The following is a 21,003-nucleotide window of genomic DNA, read 5'->3' on the forward strand; positions in this document are numbered from 1 at the left end:
TTCAACAGCGCAAAGCATAAACTATGTGTGGAAAGTATTTCCAATTCCACTTGCGATTGCTTTTCTTAATTTGTTTGTGTGGATTTTGCTTGGATGTTGTTTGAATGAGGCTACTCTGGTTCATGAAATGCTTCAGTGGTTCTGGCTCAGGTGGGGGTGGCCGGGTTCAGTACGGCTTTGTCTGAAGTCAACATTCATTTCTTTTCATTTAGTCATACTGGTTGAGCATGTTTAATTTCAGATTTTAATTAGGCACGGAAAAAAAGGTGTAAATGAAAGTGAACTCTGGTGTCAGCGGTCTATTTAACACATGCGTCAGGATTAGGGATGGGTATCGTTTGGGTTTTTTCCGATACCGGTGCTAAAACGATACTTTTAAAACGATACCGGTGCCTGAACTGATACTTTTTCTTCAAATTGAACAATATATTAACTGTTTAAAGTATACTATAAATATAAATAAATACAAAACACTTGGCTTCAAACTACAGCTTCAAACTTTTTAACTTCAAACTATGAACAATATATTAACTGTTAACAGTTTACAGTATACTTAAGTAAATATAAATAAATACAAAACACACACACACTCTGTACACACACACTACAGCTTCAAACTTCAGCAATTCTTTTGCAGAAATATGAGCATATTTGCCTTCTCTGGCAAAATACGACACGTCTCCTGACTTATTTTATTTTACCAGTTGGTGGCGGTAATGCGCCAATTCGTCGCTTACCAACCGCCACTACACCTCAAAGAAGAAGAAGAAGAAGCTTTCGCGTGCCTGTGGATGTTGTGCCTGTGGATGTTGTGCTTATGAGCGCCAGCACTAAGTACCCCGTTGTAATAATACTATGAGTGAGGAGCGGAGGACCGAGGCTATCGTTACCTGCTGCCAGGACGGAGTCATCAGAGTAGTGTAAAAAAAGTATTTCAATCGGCTCAGGCACCGAAAGGAAGCACCATATTGGCACCGCTTTTCGGTACCCAACCCTAGTCAGGACTGGGATTATTTATAAAGACGGGGAGACCTGTGTGGGCAGAGTCTAAATCCAGAAGGCAGGCAGTGTGGCAGTGATTCATATTTCAACCCAGGGTCCCTCTCTCCCCAAGTCCCTCATAATTGAAGCCTAAGCATATGGCCTTGCGACCACGCAAGCACAAAGGTATCTGCGGAACTGTTTGGCATCTTATTTTGAGTCGCTGGCAACGACGGTCCCTCCAGTCTTCCTTCAGCCCAGCCAAAATGAAAAGCGTGTCACCTTGAGTTGTCACAAGCCACATCTGCCGGGCTAATTATCACGTGCTTAGGCTTATTGATAACGTGTTTGGCAGTTTGGGTTTGTTAGATGCTAGCTATACTTATTCGAAACAAAAAACAATGGTTTAATGGGCACGGCCCCACCTGCCATACTTCATAGACAGTCGTTGGTACATGGATGGATTACTGAACAGGCCCAAAGAAACACACACAAAGAAACATAAAAAGACTACAAGAAGCACAAAAAGACTACAAAGAGACCAAAATGGCTTCAAAGAGACACAAGTTAGCTGCAAGGAGACACAAGGAGCCCACAAAGAGACTCACAACACCTCTGAAAAGTGGCAAAACAATCATGAAGAGACACAAAGCAACTACAATGAGACGCAAAACAACTACAAAGATGCAATATGACCACAAAGAGACATAAAACAACTACAAATGGACACTAAACAACAATAAAGAGATGCAAAAGGATCAATAAGACACAAAAAACTACCTACCTCAGAGTAACAAAAAACAATCACATAGAGATGCAAAACCACCACAAAGAGACACAAAACAACTTCAAATAGGTGCACGAGTAATGAGTATCAAGAGACAACGTTTAGGGAAGTGGCCGTGTGTTGCTGTTTCATCGAAAATGCATTTCAGCAATCATATTGCTGAAATGCAAAAGGAGGCCGGATCATAGCAGACAGACACCAATATAAATGTTTCTTCAAGTGGGAATATGAGGGAAATAACCGTTTGTAGAGCCAATGGAATTTATATTTCATTTGAACGCACTTGCCATTAATATCAAATTGGCGGTAGGGACAACTTTAGGCATCCGGGAAAGTGGTGGGGACATATCCCCACCATCCCCAACATAAATCATGCCCATGAAACCAAAGTACTAAGTACTTGCACTCGATGTGCAGTCAGGGGATCACCTAAACTATTCCAATGCATCCTTTGGGAAACATGAGACAAATTATTGCAATACATCTCGACAGGGTCTGAAAGTAACTTTTTTCACTGCCTGCTACTGTGGCAGGCAACATTTTGGAATATATGCGTTAAATAAAGGAATAACTATATTTTACACAAAAAAAACATTACCTGAACAATATAATCCAGTGTTTGAATTGAACAGCGTACCTTGGGGAGCCCTATACAGTATTAGATGAAAGGACAATGTACACAGTGCTGTACTCTGTTATTGTCATTTATAGTGTTTATTGGCATAAAAACACACAATTCAAATGATTAGGAAATAATTATAATGTTTTTATTTTAATATTTGCTCTGATTTAAAACATTCTTAGGCATCAGTAGTTTTGGTTATGTATTATAATCTGCTTACAGCTAGTGTTAGGAAGTTAAACAGCTCATAGTTGACCTGCATTTGGCCTTCCTGTTGTCAAGACTTTTCCCTCTGGAACCAAAGTGTTGACCTCCTGGAGTCTGAACCAAGTTGTGTGCCAACCCTTAAAGTGTGTTAAGTATGTTGAGATCATTTATTGGATAGGGTCAAAATTTGTTTCATCCATTAATGTTCCAATATGAATGTTTAACAAAAATGTTATGGCAATTCATTCAATATCTGGTGCGATATTTCACTTGAAGTTATGAACGGACCTCCAATGTGATTGGTAACCCTAAAGCCATGCTCCTAGCATTGCTAAAAACCCCTCCGGACACATCTGTTAACATCACACGTACTATTTCGGAGTGAGCAGAGTTCCATCATCATAGAAGTGCTACTTGACAGGACTTTGAATGAAGAAAGGACCAGAGAAAAGAAGGCAGGAAGAGGCACAGGGACCACCCTTCCTGGAGTGATCAGAGGATTCACAGGACACCGCTGAAACCCCTTCTTTTCTGCACCAACAGCAGTTCACAGCAATGCTAATGTTGGCTTTGGACATGGTCTAAGTGTTGCTTGTGCATGGTTCCAAAGGAACACTAGTGTAGGGATTAGTGTAAAGCATTGTGTGACGAGTACCTGCCTGAGAAGAGATGAGCACATGTGGTGAAGGCCTGCATTATGATAATTCTTCACAGTAATCTGTCTTTGCCTTGAATTATGGAAAGCATTTGGCCGAGCCTCTAACCCAACCATCCCAGGTGTCTGCTCATCGTTTCTGAGGGCCAACGTTTTGTTCCAGCAATTTTTTTTTTCTTATCAGAATTGTCTGGGGAAGAAATCTGTGCTGTGCTGTATTACATTTAGTGTCCCATTAGATCCGAGGATGGGCCTGCTGGATAAGTCCCCCCCCCCCCCGCCCCCCCAACGTTCTTTACTTCTCCTTCCTCACTCACTCCTCCCCCCCCTCTTTCCCCTCTAAATCATTCATTCCAAGACTTATCCGAGAGTGAAATGGAGCACAGGCCAGGCTAGTTAATGGGGTTCTATGAGGCATAAGATTACTTTCCTACCTGAGCTCGTTCCTATGAATCTTCCTTAGAGAAGCGGCTACAATAACAAACCACTTCCAGCAGTACGGTAAACTTACAGGAGGACTGTCGGGTGTTCCGACAGGTTTCCATCAGCTCTGTGCTCCCGGTGTCGAGCATCGGCGAGCCCTATGTTTGTCTGCTACTCTCTGACCGGCTTCCTGATGGGACGGAGTCCCCAGTGTTAACAAGAGAACTCAATTTGTATTCCCCCATGCAGCCTGTGGAACAGGAACAAAGAGGGTTTTTTCTTTCTCAATGGAAATCATAAGCAATAGAGTTTTTCTGCTGACATTTTGTTTCCCATCCAACAACTGTGTGTCAGTGTGTTTTCATATTCTAAGTCTCACTACCTGGACTACTCATTACTTATTGTCCCACACTGAATCCTGCTGCTGTACTCCTGATGTTCTTACCTTTCACAATAAAACCCCGAAACATATACGCTTCATCACTGCTTACCAGGGGCAACTTAAATTCACTCAGAGCATTTCGATAAGAGGCAACTCAACAAAATAACACATTATGTATTTGTCACAAAAATGCAGGTCGATATTTGTTATGGATGGTCTATCTGACAAGTTTTGATTTTATGACAGCAATTACTTAATTAATGGTGCAGAGTAAATGACCCGGGTAGTGCCCGAAAGTGTTTTTTTGTTTTTTTTTGTTCATTTAGCAGACAAACTCGATACATAGAACCCCCTGGATAATGAGTAGGGAGTAGTGAATGAAGGCCTGTGTCCACATAGCACCTTTTTCTGGCAGAAAAGCGTCCGCTAGAGCAACGCAAGGCAAGGCGTACGGTAATAAACATGATACCAATTGCCGTTTCAGTCTTTGTTATGATAGTGTGTCCAAAATATGAAGTTCAGGATAGACAGAGATGGACAAAACAAGCTTCTCCTTCATTTACTACAGTAAAATCGCCAGCACTTGTTTGAAAAGTTCAGAGATTTTCAACTTAAAGCGCTCGCATCGGCTGCACAAAAAAGGCGGAGAAAAAAGCATACGGCCTCTCCTCATTGAGAACAATTACAAAAAGAAGCTGGCGCTCAGAAAAAAAGCGCTTTGTGGTCAAAGGCCCTGAGTGAATAATTTAAGATGGAGCCACACACTCACTCACTCACTCACACACACAAGGGATCACATGATCTCATGGCGGAGATAATTAAAGGCTCTGCACACCACACAGGTGTTTTCAGCTGAGGACATCCTCCCTAACCAATCAACAACCAGCAAACACTATTGACCTGGTGTTGGTCCAGTGATCATTTTCAAATTTCATCTTCATTTCTGTAACAATTGTTCTTGAGTCACCACCATGTCTTTTAACGAAGCAGTTTAGTTAAACTGCTCTGAGTCATGAGATGTTCTGTGGGGAAGACGTACCTCTTGGGACCTCGTATTCAATTGTACAACAAAGTCATTCTGTGTCAAAAGGTGCTGGAAAATTAGAAAATCCTTCCTTCATGCAGTTTAACTTGGGTGTTTTATCTTTCTATTTGGACAATGAAGAAGTAGACGGGCTAACAAAGATGGATCACTGAGCAAAAAAACTCCAATAGTTGGGAATTGAACTCTGGGCCTCATTGGAGGATTCATAGGAGGAATGGAGAGTCTACATCCCAACGGACTACTTCACACAGTCCCTCACAGAGCTGCAATATTGATTCAATTTTGCTTTGATTTATGTAACTGCAATGCACCTCAGGCCCAGCATTGTCCTGTCCCGCCCGCGTGAGTTTAACATGTAAAGCTTGGAGACAGCTCTGGCTTTATCTTGTGACAATACGCTCACCGAAGGAAATAAAGCTGCTTTTAAAAATCCCCTTCTCAGCTCTTATGTATAACATGCCGTTCTTTGCCCTTCGAGAGTTTTACGTTTAATTTTGGCATTAGTCACACAGTTAGCCTTATTAGACTCCCCACCACCATGCATTTAATCTGCATTAGCGCAGCCGTGACCAGTGTGGCCCATTCTTTATCAAACTCTACAGCTGACGGAAGCCTTTTTTCTGACTCATTCTGAGCTCAAGTGCAGACAAATGTAACAGCATTGACAGACACCAGCAGAGCCATATAAACCTGCTCCGACGGGACTTTTCTGCAGAAGAAGAAGGACTTTGAACAGTAGTCCTTTACACTAAAACATTAGTTTTGAGTTGTACATGAAAGAATTGGTAAATGAAAAGCAATGAGGCCTGAATGAAATCATTCTCTTCCGTTGCTATTGAGCGATTTAACCGACGGTTATACTCACATAGTTTACTGGGTAAAAGTAGCAACAGCACACTGTAAAGACTAACAGCCCTGCATTATAAATCACAGTAAAATGTTATGAAAGTAAGAAGTCTTAAAGACGGCTGGAGACACAATCTGTGATCCCGCTTAATGAACGGTTCGACCGTCAATTAAAAACGCGGGTTTGCATTGAAGCCTCTCTCCCAATGTGATCGACAGCTCTTCTTTATACACACTCGCACTAAACAAGGACTAACTGTGTCCGTAATGTTCTGATGCTGTTGGAGGAGACAAACAGACCTATAATTACCTCCACCACGGAGGCTTTTTAATCTCTTTTGTTGGCTTGTTTGTCTGTTTGTCTGCAGCATTATGGAAAAAAACTTGGTGAAGAGTGTAGCATGATCCACGAAGGAACCCGTTCAGCTTTGGAGCGGATCTGAATCGCTGGGCGGATTCACACATTGGTTTCCACTTATGGAAACGACCTTGGTGGAGGTCTACATGCTCCAAATGTCTCAAATCATTTGACAAACAGAATTTGGTGTGAATAGTGACCTTAAACTATATATTTTTTTTAAAACTACACTGTCCAGTCATACCTCTGACCTTTTGTAATGGTTCTTTTAGTTATTCTCACTGTGCAGAAGAGCTTTTTCATTCAATTCTTTGTTTTGCATTATATTACAAGGTATTTCCCACATTTATCTCCTTTCTACACATCACATTAAATAAAGGACAAACTATTTACCATGTTAGAAATACCTCTCAATATAATACAGCTCAATACAGCACCAGCACAAATGTGCAGCCCCGGGTAAACACATGGACAACTAAAGCAGCTCATTAACTTGAGTTGTGTTGCATCGCATTGCATCATACAGGTGCTTCTGTGTTTCTGGTCACTGAGGGTGTTTCTATGTTGCAGCCTGTCAAAGCACTTCAGGACTGTTGGGTAGCAGGTCAAGTAAACCGTAATGTCTATAATACCTTATATTAATAGACATGGGTGGCATAGAAAAGAGTTACTGACTTCTGTATATATAATTTGTATGTGTTATAACAGTGATTATGAAGCATTATTATAGTATTATTACAACTTTGGGATTTATTACACACTATGATCCTTGCAAAAATAAGTGAACCAGCAATAATGAAGTATTACGATATTTGACCTGATAAATCACGATAGAATGCTCTATAATGTGTCATGGTTTTTGTTATAAACCATTATGAATATCTATGAGTGCTTGTAACTAGAGTTATACAGTGCTATTGAGCAGATTATAAGGTGCCATTAGTATGTTTATGGTGCATTATATAAATGGGTGTGCTACCCAGAATGGTAACAACAGAAGTAATTATCCTTTTGCAGAACAAAATAAATATATTAATAATTCCGTCCTTTCAGACACCCAAAAAGCCTGAAATGGAGGCAATGTCCTTTCAAACCGCCGTGGCACCGTCATCAACTGGAATCCTCAATGCTGAAACTGCAGCATCACTACTTCCATCTGGAACGTGGTGGAGTAGAGATATGAGGTCAAATAGATTCAGTTAACCCTAACTCTCATCCATAATACAAACAGGGCCTTGGCAGTGTGGCACCAGCATTTAGTCGCTCCCCCATCAACTGCTTTTAGGCAAAACATGTCCATTCATTTGGTAGCTTTTAAAAATAATTATATATTTGTAATGAAATACATTTGTATGCCAAAGGAAATCAGCTGTAGTGAATAGCGCAGCCCTGACCAAGCCTTTTCTCTCTCTCTCTCTCTCTCTCTCTCTCTCTCTCTCTCTCTCTCTCTCTCTCTCTCTCTCTCTCTCTGAACTTGGGATGTTTGCAAAGTGAAGTTCAGTCAAATTAATCATTCTGTCAGACAATGAGAGCAGAGCACCCCAGGGCTAAAAGGGAGACAAGGCCTTTCAGCAAGAAGAAGAATACGCCTGTGCCACAGTATATGTTTTCTGGGCTTGTTATTCATTTTCACTCAGGGAGGCGGGGGGGGGGGGGGGGGGGGTTATGTAGCGGAATGGGCTCTCGCTCTCTCCCGGGCGCCGGGGAATATATCTATCATTCCGGGGAGCCATCTCCCATAAGAGGGGATAAATGGATGTAGCTGAAGGTGAGGACAATGCAGGAACATCACATTTAGAGGCTTATTCATCACGTTCATAGGTGGTGCCGGCCTCTGCCCAAATGTTGCGTTTTCACAGCGTGTTCGTAAAGGAGCCGTTACTGGCCTTGCACGCACCCCAACACTTGTCATACTTCATATCAAATTTGTGTCCCCGTGTTTGTGCCTAAAATAGATAATACGGGGGGGGTCGCATGTATCGCTCAACTTGAAATGAACGATTGATCATTTGTATATCACCAGCGTTACCTTGAGTTCTTGAACAAAAGCATTGTTTTTCTCTCCATGGTGAACGGAGAATCAAAAGACGGAGGAAAGTCTAAATGAATTGATGTAAATGGGGGGGGGCCACGTTTAACAAGAGCAGAGCTACATCAAAACATCCGTTCACAGACTCTCACACAACAGAATAATCCAAGACTCGTTCATCCAGCAGCTTCTTTGTCTCCATTCTTTGATTCTTCCTTCACCGTGGAGGCATGCGAGACTAACACGGGGTGAGATGTACAAATGGTAATTCTTTGGATGAAATGGGCCTTTTATTGCTATTTTTCTTTATTAAAATTCAATTAACTTGTTTTAGAACCAGCTCTATTGAGTCCTTGTCTTGAGTGTCCTCATATTTAGCTCTTTCCAAGGTTCAAGACTTGGAATTCAATGGTCAGCATTGGCTTTCCAGACTGTAATCACCTCCCATCACTTGTGACATTGTGAACTCAGTCCCTGGATCTTTTTACAACAGTGTTGTTTGTCTTGTCTTAAGCCCCCTGCACCTCGATACATGTCGATCTGAATAACCCACTCGAGTCACCTTTCGGTAAAAGTCGTGATCTTAGTCCGTACCTGGTGACCTTTTTGTGACGTGCTCTGGAGTCTGGATTCCGTCACATTAACATAAAGGCTCGAGCAGCACAAGGTTTAATAAACAGAAGTACTCTGTCTCTGGAAGTGATCACTCTTTTATGCACAAGGGAAATAAAAAGGCACAAAAGTACGATAGTACGAATGTTGTGTAGTGTTTCCACCGCAGTGAGAAGAACATGGGGCTCTGTGTTCCACATATCTCACATGGTATCAGTAATGGTCCTGTCATGTCTGAATAAAGCCATTACAGAACATGTACGAGATGGAGACCTATGTTTGAAGGCCAGAACAACATAACTCTACCTGATGGATGAAGCCAGCGGTACTACATATTCCTTGTCTGGAAAAGGTTCATTTTGTCGGCGCAAACTACCTGAAGTACAAATGATCAACATGTAGCAGCAGTGCTTTTGAGTCGTGTTTGCCGCTTCCTCACGTCTGCTCACCGCACCTGAGAACGGCTGGGGAGGGAACATGCTCCTGGTCGACTCCCGGCTCCCAACATGGCGGCTCGTTTGGAAACGTTGTCTTATAAAGAGCTCACTAAAATGTGTTTTTGGAAAATATTTGAGGCCAGAAGAAATCTTGAATCTGTTTTAATTTTAGATTTGACACATTTTAGATGGAGCACGGTTAGTTTCCAGAGGTGGAGAGTTGCAATAAGCAATGGTTTATGGGATGAGTAATTCATGTACAAGCGTTTAGCTCCGAATTTTTTATCGTCACAATTCATCTCACAGTTGATTGGTTCAATGCTTAAAACCTCAATGGAGTGAATGAATGGGAAACTCATCTCCGGACCAGCAGCTGCTCAAAAGGTGGACAAGCACTGTTGAGCTCGTTAAACATTACTCATAACTATAACTTCATACTCTCAAAACAGCATGAGCCCGTTGTCCACTGCTGCTTTGTTAAATACATTGATTTGTTTGGTTCAAGACATAATTCTCACATATGCTCCTTCAGCTTTTGCTACACAAGTTCTTTGAAGTTCACAGAGCTGCATTCACCTTTTATACTATCTTCCTTTCATATCTCAATTTATCTTTCTCATACCTGCCCGGGAAAAAAAAACAGTTCTCCTCTTCCGTGTCTGTGGTTGCAAGGAGACGTGTCTCAGTCACAAGCATTACAGATATACCTCCTGGATGAGCGCGTGAACACGGCGGGGGCGGTCATAGTGATGTATGGCTGCAATCCCGCCGCTGCAGCGTGACGCGGCCGTCAGTTGCCATAGGAGACGAGATGATTTATATGCCTGCTCTCTGCTAATGGCCCAATATCAGTGATGTTAATGCTAATGGCCTGATCCAGCAGCCGTATGCAAAGAAATCTGCTACTCATTGATACAAATGACACTTTAACTAGCTTGGGTTTCATGATTTGATGTTTGTAATGATAAAAAATGATTTCATGTTTACAGCCATGACCAGAGGGTAAGGGAGGGGGATTATTCCATCCGTTAAAAAGAGGCCGATTGTTCCTCCAGCTTGTCGTTGAACCGCTACGTCTCTCCCACTGCGGCGCGTGATGGATGTTTCCTCTTGCTCATGTGTCCCACTGCAGTTGTCCATATGTTGTGCTTCATCTGCCACGGACTATTTGTTGCGGCGGATAAGACGCCGGGTCGTCGGCCAGGGAAGCAAGATGCATGTGCACCGTTTGATAGGCCGTGCAGTGCATCGTAATGAAAGAGCCTTCGTACACGGGTGACTTCCTCGGGGCAGAGGAGATGGGCGTTATTGATTTCGGCAGAAGATGAATGGAGAGGAGTCAATATATTCTGGGCTTTAAAGAAGAATACGAACAGTATGGAAGAATTCTCTTGAGCTTAACTAAAGTGCTCGGGGGTGTTTGAGTGGAATGTTTTATCTAGTAGATGACTGGTTCTGCAGTGCTTGAGAAAACTGTTAAGAATTGGGCTCAACACAGACTTTTAAAAGTGGTGTTTAAAAGTGAAAACATGGTTGCCATTTTTTGTCACAATAAATATTGAATAATTAAGAAACTATGCACTTATACGTCAGCTTAATAATGAGAATCCTTTGAATGGCGGGTGCTCCGGTTCTTGCAGCCTCCTCCTCGGTATGCCTCGAGCTCCAGTGCTGGTCCAGCCCTCGTGGTTCTGTAGGACGGGCTAACTTTAACTGGAGAGCTTGAAGCGTCCCTTATCGAGGTGTAGTACAATGTTTGCCTGCATCAGTTTCCGTCCAGCTCCAAGATGCCGGGATACTTTCCCCTCTCGAAATGATCCTTCTTTTCGTTCAGGTTCTTTATCAGTGGGATCAACTTGCTTCGTTTGTGATGTTGACGGGTCAGTTGAAATATTCACCCCACAACCCAATTGTCTTCGCCATTGTGAGTAAAACCGATGCAGCAACAAATTCCCAACATTGTCATGTGCAGCCTTGTCTGGTTCTGTAACAGCAATATTTAAACGGCATTAATGCAACAAATATTTGTTTGCTGTCCCTATTTTAATACATTAAAATGTTGTTGCCACTGATGGCAACCAAAAGCTAAGAATTGGTTGCCACTTTCTCAAAATGGTTGCCAATGACAAACCTTACTGTCGATCCCTGCATCAATAACGCAGCTATTTCTTAATTGCCTCCCCTCGCTTTGCCCTCTGTAAATGATCTTTTAGACCGTTTCTTTGACAAAAATGTCGAGCGGCGTTGCGCCTGCTGGGGTCCAATCATCCTCTGGTAGAATCCGTAATGATCCAGAGAGAAGAATGCCCAAAATCTGAATGCAGATGGTGAAAATCAACCTTTAAATTCATCTTGATATTCTTTTTTTTTTAAAGAGAACTACGTAATCCTTCTTCTCTAACATCATCAGCAGCAATGCCATTAATGTACATACTCTATTAATAGGCTGATCTGACTCACTGCAGAATAGCTCTCTTTTATCAGGTGATATTCCTGAAGCCTTGAAAACTGTCTGGATACCAATTTACAGACCAATATCAGACCTTCCCTTTGTAAGTAAAAGAACTGAAACACTTCTTCATCTCAAATGGTACCTTTGATGAGTTCAAATCACCCACATTTACTCCGCTCTGTCGCTAAGCAACTACGGTCCCACATATTATCTCTGCAAGACAATTGAGCAAATAAGTGACTGCATGGGCCTGAACAGTCTCCATTTAATTGCAGACAAAACCAGAAAGAGACAAAACCAAAAACCAAGTGAGGAATCTTGGCGTGAACTTGAACATTCATGTTGAATCAATTACAAAGTCTGCATTCTACCACCTTAAAAAGAAACTTAGCAAGGATCAAAGGGTTCACATGACTAACCCACACTTTCACTTACACTAGTCTAAGCTCTCTCCAAAGAAACATTCAGAATGCTGCTGCTGCTACAGCCTCTCTGTGGTACTCTAGTACCACAGAGAGGCTGTTGAGCTATACAATGTAGGCTATATATAGTGGATGTATATGTTAGGGATGTCAACGGTCAACTGTTAATTCAAGAACATTTTTGACCGGCTACGCATGTCGGCCTATTGGTTTATTTACAGACTATATGTGGCCTGGTGTGTGTGTGAAACAGCTGGACACTCACACATAGCTTTTGTATGTGTGTGTCCAGCTGTTTATCTCAAAAGTGAATGAAAGAGCAGACGTATTAGTATCTCGAACGTTTCAGTTCAGAATCGATGTGTCATCTGGCCAGCTGTTCTGATCGGCCTGTATAGAGACCACCGATCAAACTGTCAGCCGATATCGATCGGAGCGCCCTGATCAAAATGCGGCAATAATCTTCAGCAAAGCATGCAGAAAATAGAATAAAAGGTTAGAAATGAGAAACGGCTCAATTGGATTGACCTATCGCCAAAGTGTGTCAGTGCAGCGCTGGAGTAAAAGACAAGTTTAGTTTTTCAGTAAAATATAAATAAATAAATCTTAAAATGTAACCTATAGTTAGCCGGCTAACAGTGGTGAAACACTTCGTCTCACCACTCTTCACTAAAGGCTGCGCTTGTACAAACAGCTTTATTGGCTTCTCTCTTTGGTTGTGAACAGAGGCTGCTGTTGTGTCTGATGGAGTCTGAGACAACAGTTGGATTATGCCTCATTATGCATGAATCACGTCCTACTCATTGCCAAATTAGGCCATTTCCCACGTGATAAAACTTGAATACTCCTAATTACAGAATTGCCCTTTCTCTGCGAGGTTACAGCTTCTAAATTAAGAAATGAATCCTCCATTAGTCGTCATCCTCACAGCTTTCTCCCCGTTTGATCGCTTCATGATCTCCGTGCGGTCTTGACGAGGCGGTAGGCGCCACGTCTCTTTGTACTGTTTTAATTAGACGTGATGAACAGCAATGGGGTGTCGTCTCCGTTCTCATTACAGACGCGTTGCCCTGCTTGGTTTTATACATCATTGGAATGCGATCCGCCGTCCGTGTCGTGCAGGAACTCTGTGCTACAAAGAGAGAACGTTGCAGGAATTGATGAAAATTGGTTTTAGGTTTGATGCAATTTCCAAAGAGACGTATCTGGGGTAGGGCACTGATATGAAAAGTATAAATGTTCAGTATATTCAAGTGAGATGTTGGCCTTCGCTTTCATCAAACACTGAAGACTTGCCTTCTACCACTTCCCTATTTCCAAATAGAATTTATGTTAATGTCCTGTGTGCGTTTTTTTTCCTGTAGATCGGCTCCACTTTGATCTAACACCGGAGACTTTGCTCGCTTCTGTCTCCTGTCATCGAAGATAATATTAATATTTATCAAATATTCCTCCCGATCCTTCAGCTGAAGTAAACAGGAATGAGATGTAGAGGCGCCCTTTGATCAAACGCTATGATAGTAAATAACATTAAAATAACACATTAGAAGCTTTTTCCCTGTTTGTTTTTTCCAGACGAGGTGGCGAACTCCCCTGCAAGGACTGCATTCATATGCATGTGTTTGCCTTCTGTGTGTTGCTGCAGGTATGGTGAACTACAGCGAGGTGTCCGGCTACCCGCTCGTTCAGCACTGGAGTCTTCGCTCGGTGCTCTACCACGTCAAACTCAATCAGTGGGTCCTCTCTCAAGGTAAATCACTCTGCGCTTCTTACAATTCATGATCTATTTATACATGTTATTATATTGTTTATTTATGCTGTAGGAGACTACAAGTTCGGTCGGGGGTCTCTGTGACATAAACTCTCACGCCGTCGGCCATCTATTATTCATCCCATTGTAATTAATGTGACACAAGAAGGTTAGCGGCTCATCATCACAACTCGGCTGCTTTGTTTAACTCATTCGTTTTGATCAGCTATGTGATTCCTTTTTCCTTTTGGCTGCCGAGTAGTCCCATCTTGTGCTTTAAGTAACTGTAGTGACATCATCGCTCATCATTCTTTCAACCTTTTTATTTTCAGTTTACACAGGTTATGTGCGACATGCCACTCACAAACAGAACAGCACGCAACATACCTGCCAACCACACAAACAACCAATAACAACCAAAAACAACACAGAAATACAAACAACAAAAACATAGACCATCATACTCCTACTAAATACCAATGAACATTGTGAACCTAGCTCCCCGGGTGTCCCCCGGAACCCGAAGTTACAAAAACCTCCCTCCTACACACATCCACATATTTTATATGCCAAATATTGTCCTCCACATGAATAACATACGACATACCTGCCAACCACACAAACAACCGATCCCGGACACAAAAATATGAACAACAAAAACAAACAAAACAAACAAAAAAACATAGACCATCATCCTCCAACTAGATACCAATGAACAGTGTGAACCTAGCTCCCCGGGTGTCCCCCGGAACCCAAAATTACAAAAACCTCCCTCCTACACACATCCACACATTTTATCTGCCAAATATTGTCCTCCACATGACTTACATACAACATGGCAGCCAACCATACAGACAGTCGCACACAGTGACAAACAAAATACTGTGGACTTTCTTCCTTCACTGAGTCACTTGGATCCCACGGTTGCAAAACCTCTTAGTATGACTTCAGCATATTCCTCTCCAATAAAATCCATAACAGGGTTCCAAACAGAGAAGAACCCATCTATGTCTCCTTGGAGAACATGTGTGAGCCTTTCCAGTGGGATTAATTGTAGAACATTATAGAGCCAATTTGAAGCAGATGGTTTTGCATCATAGCCAGTGCTATAAGATAGATAACCGTGCACAGGACCAGAGAAGACTGAGGGTTCTTTTATATCTGTTTAATACAGGTGAGGCAGCGTCTAGACCTAGAATGCATTGTAGAGGATGGAGCTCAATAGGACACTGTGTTATGGAGGATATTTGGTTACCAATTTCAACCCAAAATGTATGAATTACCGGGCAGAACCACATTAAGTGCACGTAGGTGCCTACATGCTGCTTGCACCTTACACATACTCCGGAGCAGTCCTTGTCATATTTGCTCCTGCACTATGGGGTAGCTTGTAATTTATGTACGATCTTAAACTGAGTTTCTTGGGATTTGTTATTACTACATATTCTTTTGCTATTTAACATGATTGCTTTCCATTGGTGATCCGTGATTGCAGTTTAAAGATGTGGTTCCCATGATTGCCTGCAGCTGTGAGTACTTATATTGCTTAAAGAGAACAGTTTATGGTAAATGTAGCTTATTTCTTTGTTCTTCAGCTGACAGACCTGGTGAATGATTGTCTCTATCTGCTCTGGTCCATGACCTTCCTTATATTGGGCTATAGAGTTTAAGAAACTGCGTATTTGTAAAAATCGGAAGAAATGATCATCTCGGGTAGCCCGTACTCTTCCTGAAGTTGATTGAAGGATTTCATAGTGCCACCTTTATAGAGATCATTTTCCACACATTGCAAACTAATTGGTCTATATGAGGAAGGTTCCTCTGGGTTTTTACCTGGCTTTGGCATGAAGGCAATTGCCGCCGTCTGTGTTGATTCAGGTAGTTTTTGATTCAGGAAGGAATATTTGTACATTTTACTTAAGAGTGGAATAAAAATGTCTTTGAATGTTTTGTATATTTCTGGGGGAAAGCCGTGTGGGCCGGCTGCTTTCCCAGAGGGGATGTCATCAATAGCTTCCTCTATCTCTGTAAATGTGTTTGGCTTATTTAAAGCCAGTTGTTGTTGATCATTAATTTGTGGTAAGTTTAAATGTTCTAAAAAGCTTTTTATTTGAGAGTTGCTTTTATGTATTTCTGATGTATAAAGTGATTTGTAATAATTGGTAAATATAGCATTGATCTCTTCAGATTTAAAACAACGTTCTCCACTCAAGGTTTTCAGACATGAGACAGAGTTATGGCTATTATGGTTAAAAGTTTAGAGAGTAGGTTTCCTGGTTTGTTCCCATATTCATACAACCTTCGCTCATCTTTCAATGATAAGCTTATTTTAAAAGTCATCAAAAGCAGTTTCAGGGTGGGTTTTTATCCCGACACGTAGAAAGAACTCAAAAAGGTAGTTGGTGCAGTTTAAAACTGTTATAATGCCATTAATCACAAACAAAGTAGATTGTTTTTGACAATGTATTTAAAAAATAAAATAAAATTATAATAAGAATGGAATCACTTTATCCAAATTTCTTCCAAGTGCCCACACATGTTGCTAGTATTGAAACATATTTACATTTTTACAACCTGTCTTGACCGAACAGTTTTAATTTTGGGCATATGACTGTTGGTCACACCTGAGTCATTCATGGCAGAATCATCCACAGAATCTAATGTTTTTTTACAGAATCTAGCTAGTTAATGCAATGTTTAGTTTAGTGAGATTTTAAATGAAACATAAAGTGATTTTGTCTAAATATAACTATTTTTAAGCTTTATTTATTTATATATTTGACGATAATTAATGTTTTTTGAAGTTTCTTGGTATGATAGTGTAATTTTATTATTATTATTTTTTTTTTTATCAAGAAAACGTGACTTTCGGGTTGTGGGTCTCAGATAAGTAAAAGTCCAAAAGTACTAGCGTGACAATATATGAAATAAAAATAAAATAAAAACGGTAGAATGGTCCAATTCAGAAAAATATACATTCTTGAAATGATAATAAGTGTAATTAAATGTGGGTCTGTTTCACTATTTCCACTGCCTGGTAGCAGTCAAGTCTTATCCTTATTCTTTACAATAAATCATAATGCATTTGTGAGTTGTATGTCGTATTATTAAACTATCTGCAGTTACGATTAATGAAAGCTAGCTAATACATGTGGAGGAATACAAAGTACAAAGTGTGCCTCTAAATGTAGGCCTGGTGGAGTAGAAGTATTGAGTAGCATGAAATGGAAACACTCAAGTTGAGTACAAGTACCTCAAAATTGTACTTAGGTACAGTACTTGAGTAAATGGAAATGTCTGAGGATAAAACAAAGTCTCCTGTTATCAGCAGCAGTTTTATGGTAATACAGTTCTTGAACATGTAAAGACCGTCACCTCAGGGTGCATTGGAGGCAATGTTGTGATGCAGTGTTAAAAGGTTCAAGTTGGGTCCATTATATCAAATTAAACCCTTGTTGAAACAGTCAATTATGCAGCGATTGTGGCGGTGCTGCTCAGCTGCAGTCCTCGGAGAGAGAACCCTGAAAGGCAGTAATTGGGTCAGGGTCGAGTTCCCTTTAATCACAAATTAGCAGAATGTCACTTCAAAAGGGCACAAACCAAAAAAAAGCCGCTCGTCAAGCAGAGCCAAACAAGAGGGCCGCGGAGCCCTCCGACTTTTCTAACCACAACCTCAACGGCTCTGTTAATTGTATAATGTATAATCATGTTTAATGTACAGCAGATCCAGAGGCACACATCTGTCTTGGGGTGCTTATGAAGACAGGTGTGTATGGACAAAAGGAACATGATTCTCTCTCAGCAACCACATATTAATAAAAATGCATGGGAGTAATTGACCTTTCTATTACTCCATGTTATAAGTTACTGTAATAAACATAGCTTGGGGTGTCCAACATTGTAACATCCTATTATTTACAGAAGAGATACTCTGAATTGGAGTCGGTCCTGGATAAAGCAGTAACAGCCTTAAAGACATCTCTCACACAGCTTTCCTACTAAGCAGTACATGTTTAAAGTGGGGTTGAGCTGTCAGCATGTCCGAGGTCAAAGGGGCGGAGCTCTGTCCAGTCCAGTGAAGACGCCACTAACTGTCTTTGTGGTTTCACATGTATTGTCGGATACACAGAGCAGGTGTTGGTAGGCACCTGGCTTCAGGATGATTTTGTCCAAAGATGAAGCAATTATAAAAACTGATTTTATCATTGCGGCACAGCAGGTCGGCCATTAAATTGCTGCTTGGTACCGGTTCAGTTTTCCAACAACAAACTGGAAAATATCTAAATGAGAACAAGCGCTCGGCTGTGTTAAAACACAGTAGAGATGATCTCAGAGAGCAGGAGGAAGTGTAGCAGACTGACATGTGGAGCAAAGTGTGGCGGTGAAGTCAACACCATTGCTTTATTCCGTTTTCGGGCATCCGTGATGTCGACATCGCCGCTCATACAGCACAGCTGTTGTCATTAACCTGCATTTATGTTGAACATAAATGATTTGGCGAGCCGGGCCGGCTCCCTCTCTCCTCACCAGATGTTGGCTGTGATGCAGCAATGCTGTTTGCCAACTGAGACGAGGAAGAACAAGAACATATGTAGCCGTTTTGATGTGGTTAGGTTCCTCTGTGGGCAGGGGTCTCTCCAAAAATGTCCTGTAAACGCTAGTTTGGTGGCTTTCACATGGAAAACTGGACGAGCCTCAATGTGTATCATGTAGTCTGAGAGAAAGAGTTTGGAGCCGTGTATACCAGCTGCTGTAACAAGACAGAACAACAGCAAAACCGATCTGTGTTGGCTGACATGAAACAATATGATGATGACATGAACAATCGGCAACCGGTACAGCCGGCAAAAAAAAGTGATCTCTAAGATGTATATTCCCTTGTTTGTTCTGCTGATCAAATATGTTGCTCGAAACCATGATACGATCCAAACCGTGACTTTGGATCGTCCCCCCCCCCCCTACATATGGAAGGAAAACCACTTCCCTAGTGTGAGTTTCTCATTTCCATATGTGCTTTTTTTATTCTTTTTCTTTTCAAAACAATCCACCGTGTGTTCTCTGGTGCTGGTGGTTTATTACTTTTAAGCCCACATACACATACTAATAAGTCCACATCCATTATTTATTTATGTGTGCAGAAGAGTTCTTCATTGGCTCTATTTCAGTCTGAGAAGTACGGATTTAAAACTTACTACAGATGGTAGAACCGGCTCATTGTGACAGCAGTGATTACGGCATATGATTAAGTTCTCTCACATTGGCATCATCATGTAAAACTAAGATTGCTTCAGAATCCAGCTTGGTTTTATATCACAGGACCGTGTTTAAAAATGAAATAATGGAGTTGGATAGAAAGGAGGTCTGCATTCACAATATGTGTAAATCAATTCCTTCCCTGTGTCTGTCTGATAGCCTGTCGTACATGCATCACTTTGGCTTTGCATCCACAGAGAGACCAAGGCGTTCTGACAGCGCCTGCCATGCAAACTTCACAGAATAAGATAACTGTGGAGAGGTATTTAGTGAAGCAATGCTTCTTCTGAAGGCTGCTCCCGGCTGCCGACACGTCGAGATGACGCTGAACATTTGCCTCACGAGATAACTCGGGTTGTCCCGTCGGCAAGTGAAAATCTCTTGAAATATTACATTTGTTTATTCTCCCTGACTGGAAGGACAGTGCGATTTAGTCATTTGTTTGTTTTTTTTGCCGTGTTTTAAACGCATGCATTATTCATAAGATCCATCATGAATAGTCAGCCCTGCTGTAAATACAGCCATGACACCTCTAATGCGTTTCCAACGGTGCCGCTGGGCTTTCAAAGTGACTGCCACGTCTGCCGAGGAAACCGTTTCTATTTCCCCGTCGCTCAGAAGCGTCCCAGCAGAATTTCTTTCTTTTTTCCCACTTCATCTCTTCATATTGTAACAGCCAGCGGAGGGGGTCAAGGCAACTGATTTTTAACCTCCGATGGCGAAGCCTCCATCGCTCATCGCTCTGTCTCTCACTCCACCGGCCCCCTGATTGAATGTCAGAGGAGAAGTAAGAACGAGTGAAGCACGAGCGCCGAGGTATTAATACTGCTTCTCCCCGAAATGATAATGACGAATTGCTGTTTTGCTATATTTACTAAGATGGAACCCCAGTGAGCGCGTGGTCAGTTTGTTACGGATGGGATCAAACATGCTTTCTCTTTATGTTCTGGTTCTGCCGCTCTGTCAAATGAGTTTGCTCCAAAAGGTTAAGTGTTCTTCTTTTCAATCATGTCACCTTTGCCCTTCCCAGAGAATCCACAGTCGTATGCACTGGTTTACAGACGTCCTTTCATCCCACCATTGTGGCTGTCCTTTCAGCTTAGGCCTCTCCTAGGACACACACGCCCTTAAGGGAGATTCACTGTCTACATTAGCTATAAAAAGACTTCTTAACCCCGAGGCTTCTGCTGCCACTTGTCCCGGTCTAACTAAAGAGGGAAACACTAATCTCCAACCTTTGAGACGTCCTGACGTCTCCCGGCAACACGGCAGTGGACGGTGTTGTCACATGCAGTCAGAAGTGCCATTACTGAGTCAGTTCACTGACTCTAAGAGTCTTCTCTACTTTGAGCTACATTTTAGCATTAAACATTAAAGTTACAGCCCAAGTCCTGCCGCAGCAGGCGACTCCAGCCATTAAGAGTTGATTTGTGTTCATTTGTGACCGATGTCAAACGTAACATGCACTTCTCTGTGAGTGACGGCTGACTGGTAGAGCAAGGAAAAAGAGGCTGATATGAAAATGAAGACAGCGTCGCAGTACAAAGAAGAATTTCTTGCATTCTGTATGAAGCTTAAGCTCAAAGCTTCACGTCAAGTGTCCCATACCTGCTACGTAAAGTCCTGCATTATCTATTCATTCACACCAAATCGTGCGTCCATCCATGGCTGCCTTCATCAGGTGATCTGATTCTGAGCCTTTGCTAAAACACACACAACCTTGATTTAAAATAGTTTTAAAT

General features: G+C 41.7%; 1 protein-coding gene across 1 annotated transcript in view; it reads left to right on the top strand.

Moving 5' to 3' along the window:
* astn1 (astrotactin 1) overlaps window positions 1-21,003 on the top strand; it is a 405,541-nt gene that overhangs the window by 210,112 nt on the left and 174,426 nt on the right. The window contains exon 16 of the mRNA XM_076079850.1: window positions 13,904-14,008. Coding sequence (XP_075935965.1) covers window positions 13,904-14,008 — 105 coding nt within the window. The remainder of the gene's footprint in view (window positions 1-13,903; window positions 14,009-21,003) is intronic.

The sequence above is a fragment of the Anarhichas minor genome, unplaced genomic scaffold (assembly GCF_050575085.1).
Source record: "Anarhichas minor isolate MPS153535 unplaced genomic scaffold, ASM5057508v1 ptg000006l, whole genome shotgun sequence".
NCBI classification, from domain to species: Eukaryota; Metazoa; Chordata; class Actinopteri; order Perciformes; family Anarhichadidae; genus Anarhichas; species Anarhichas minor.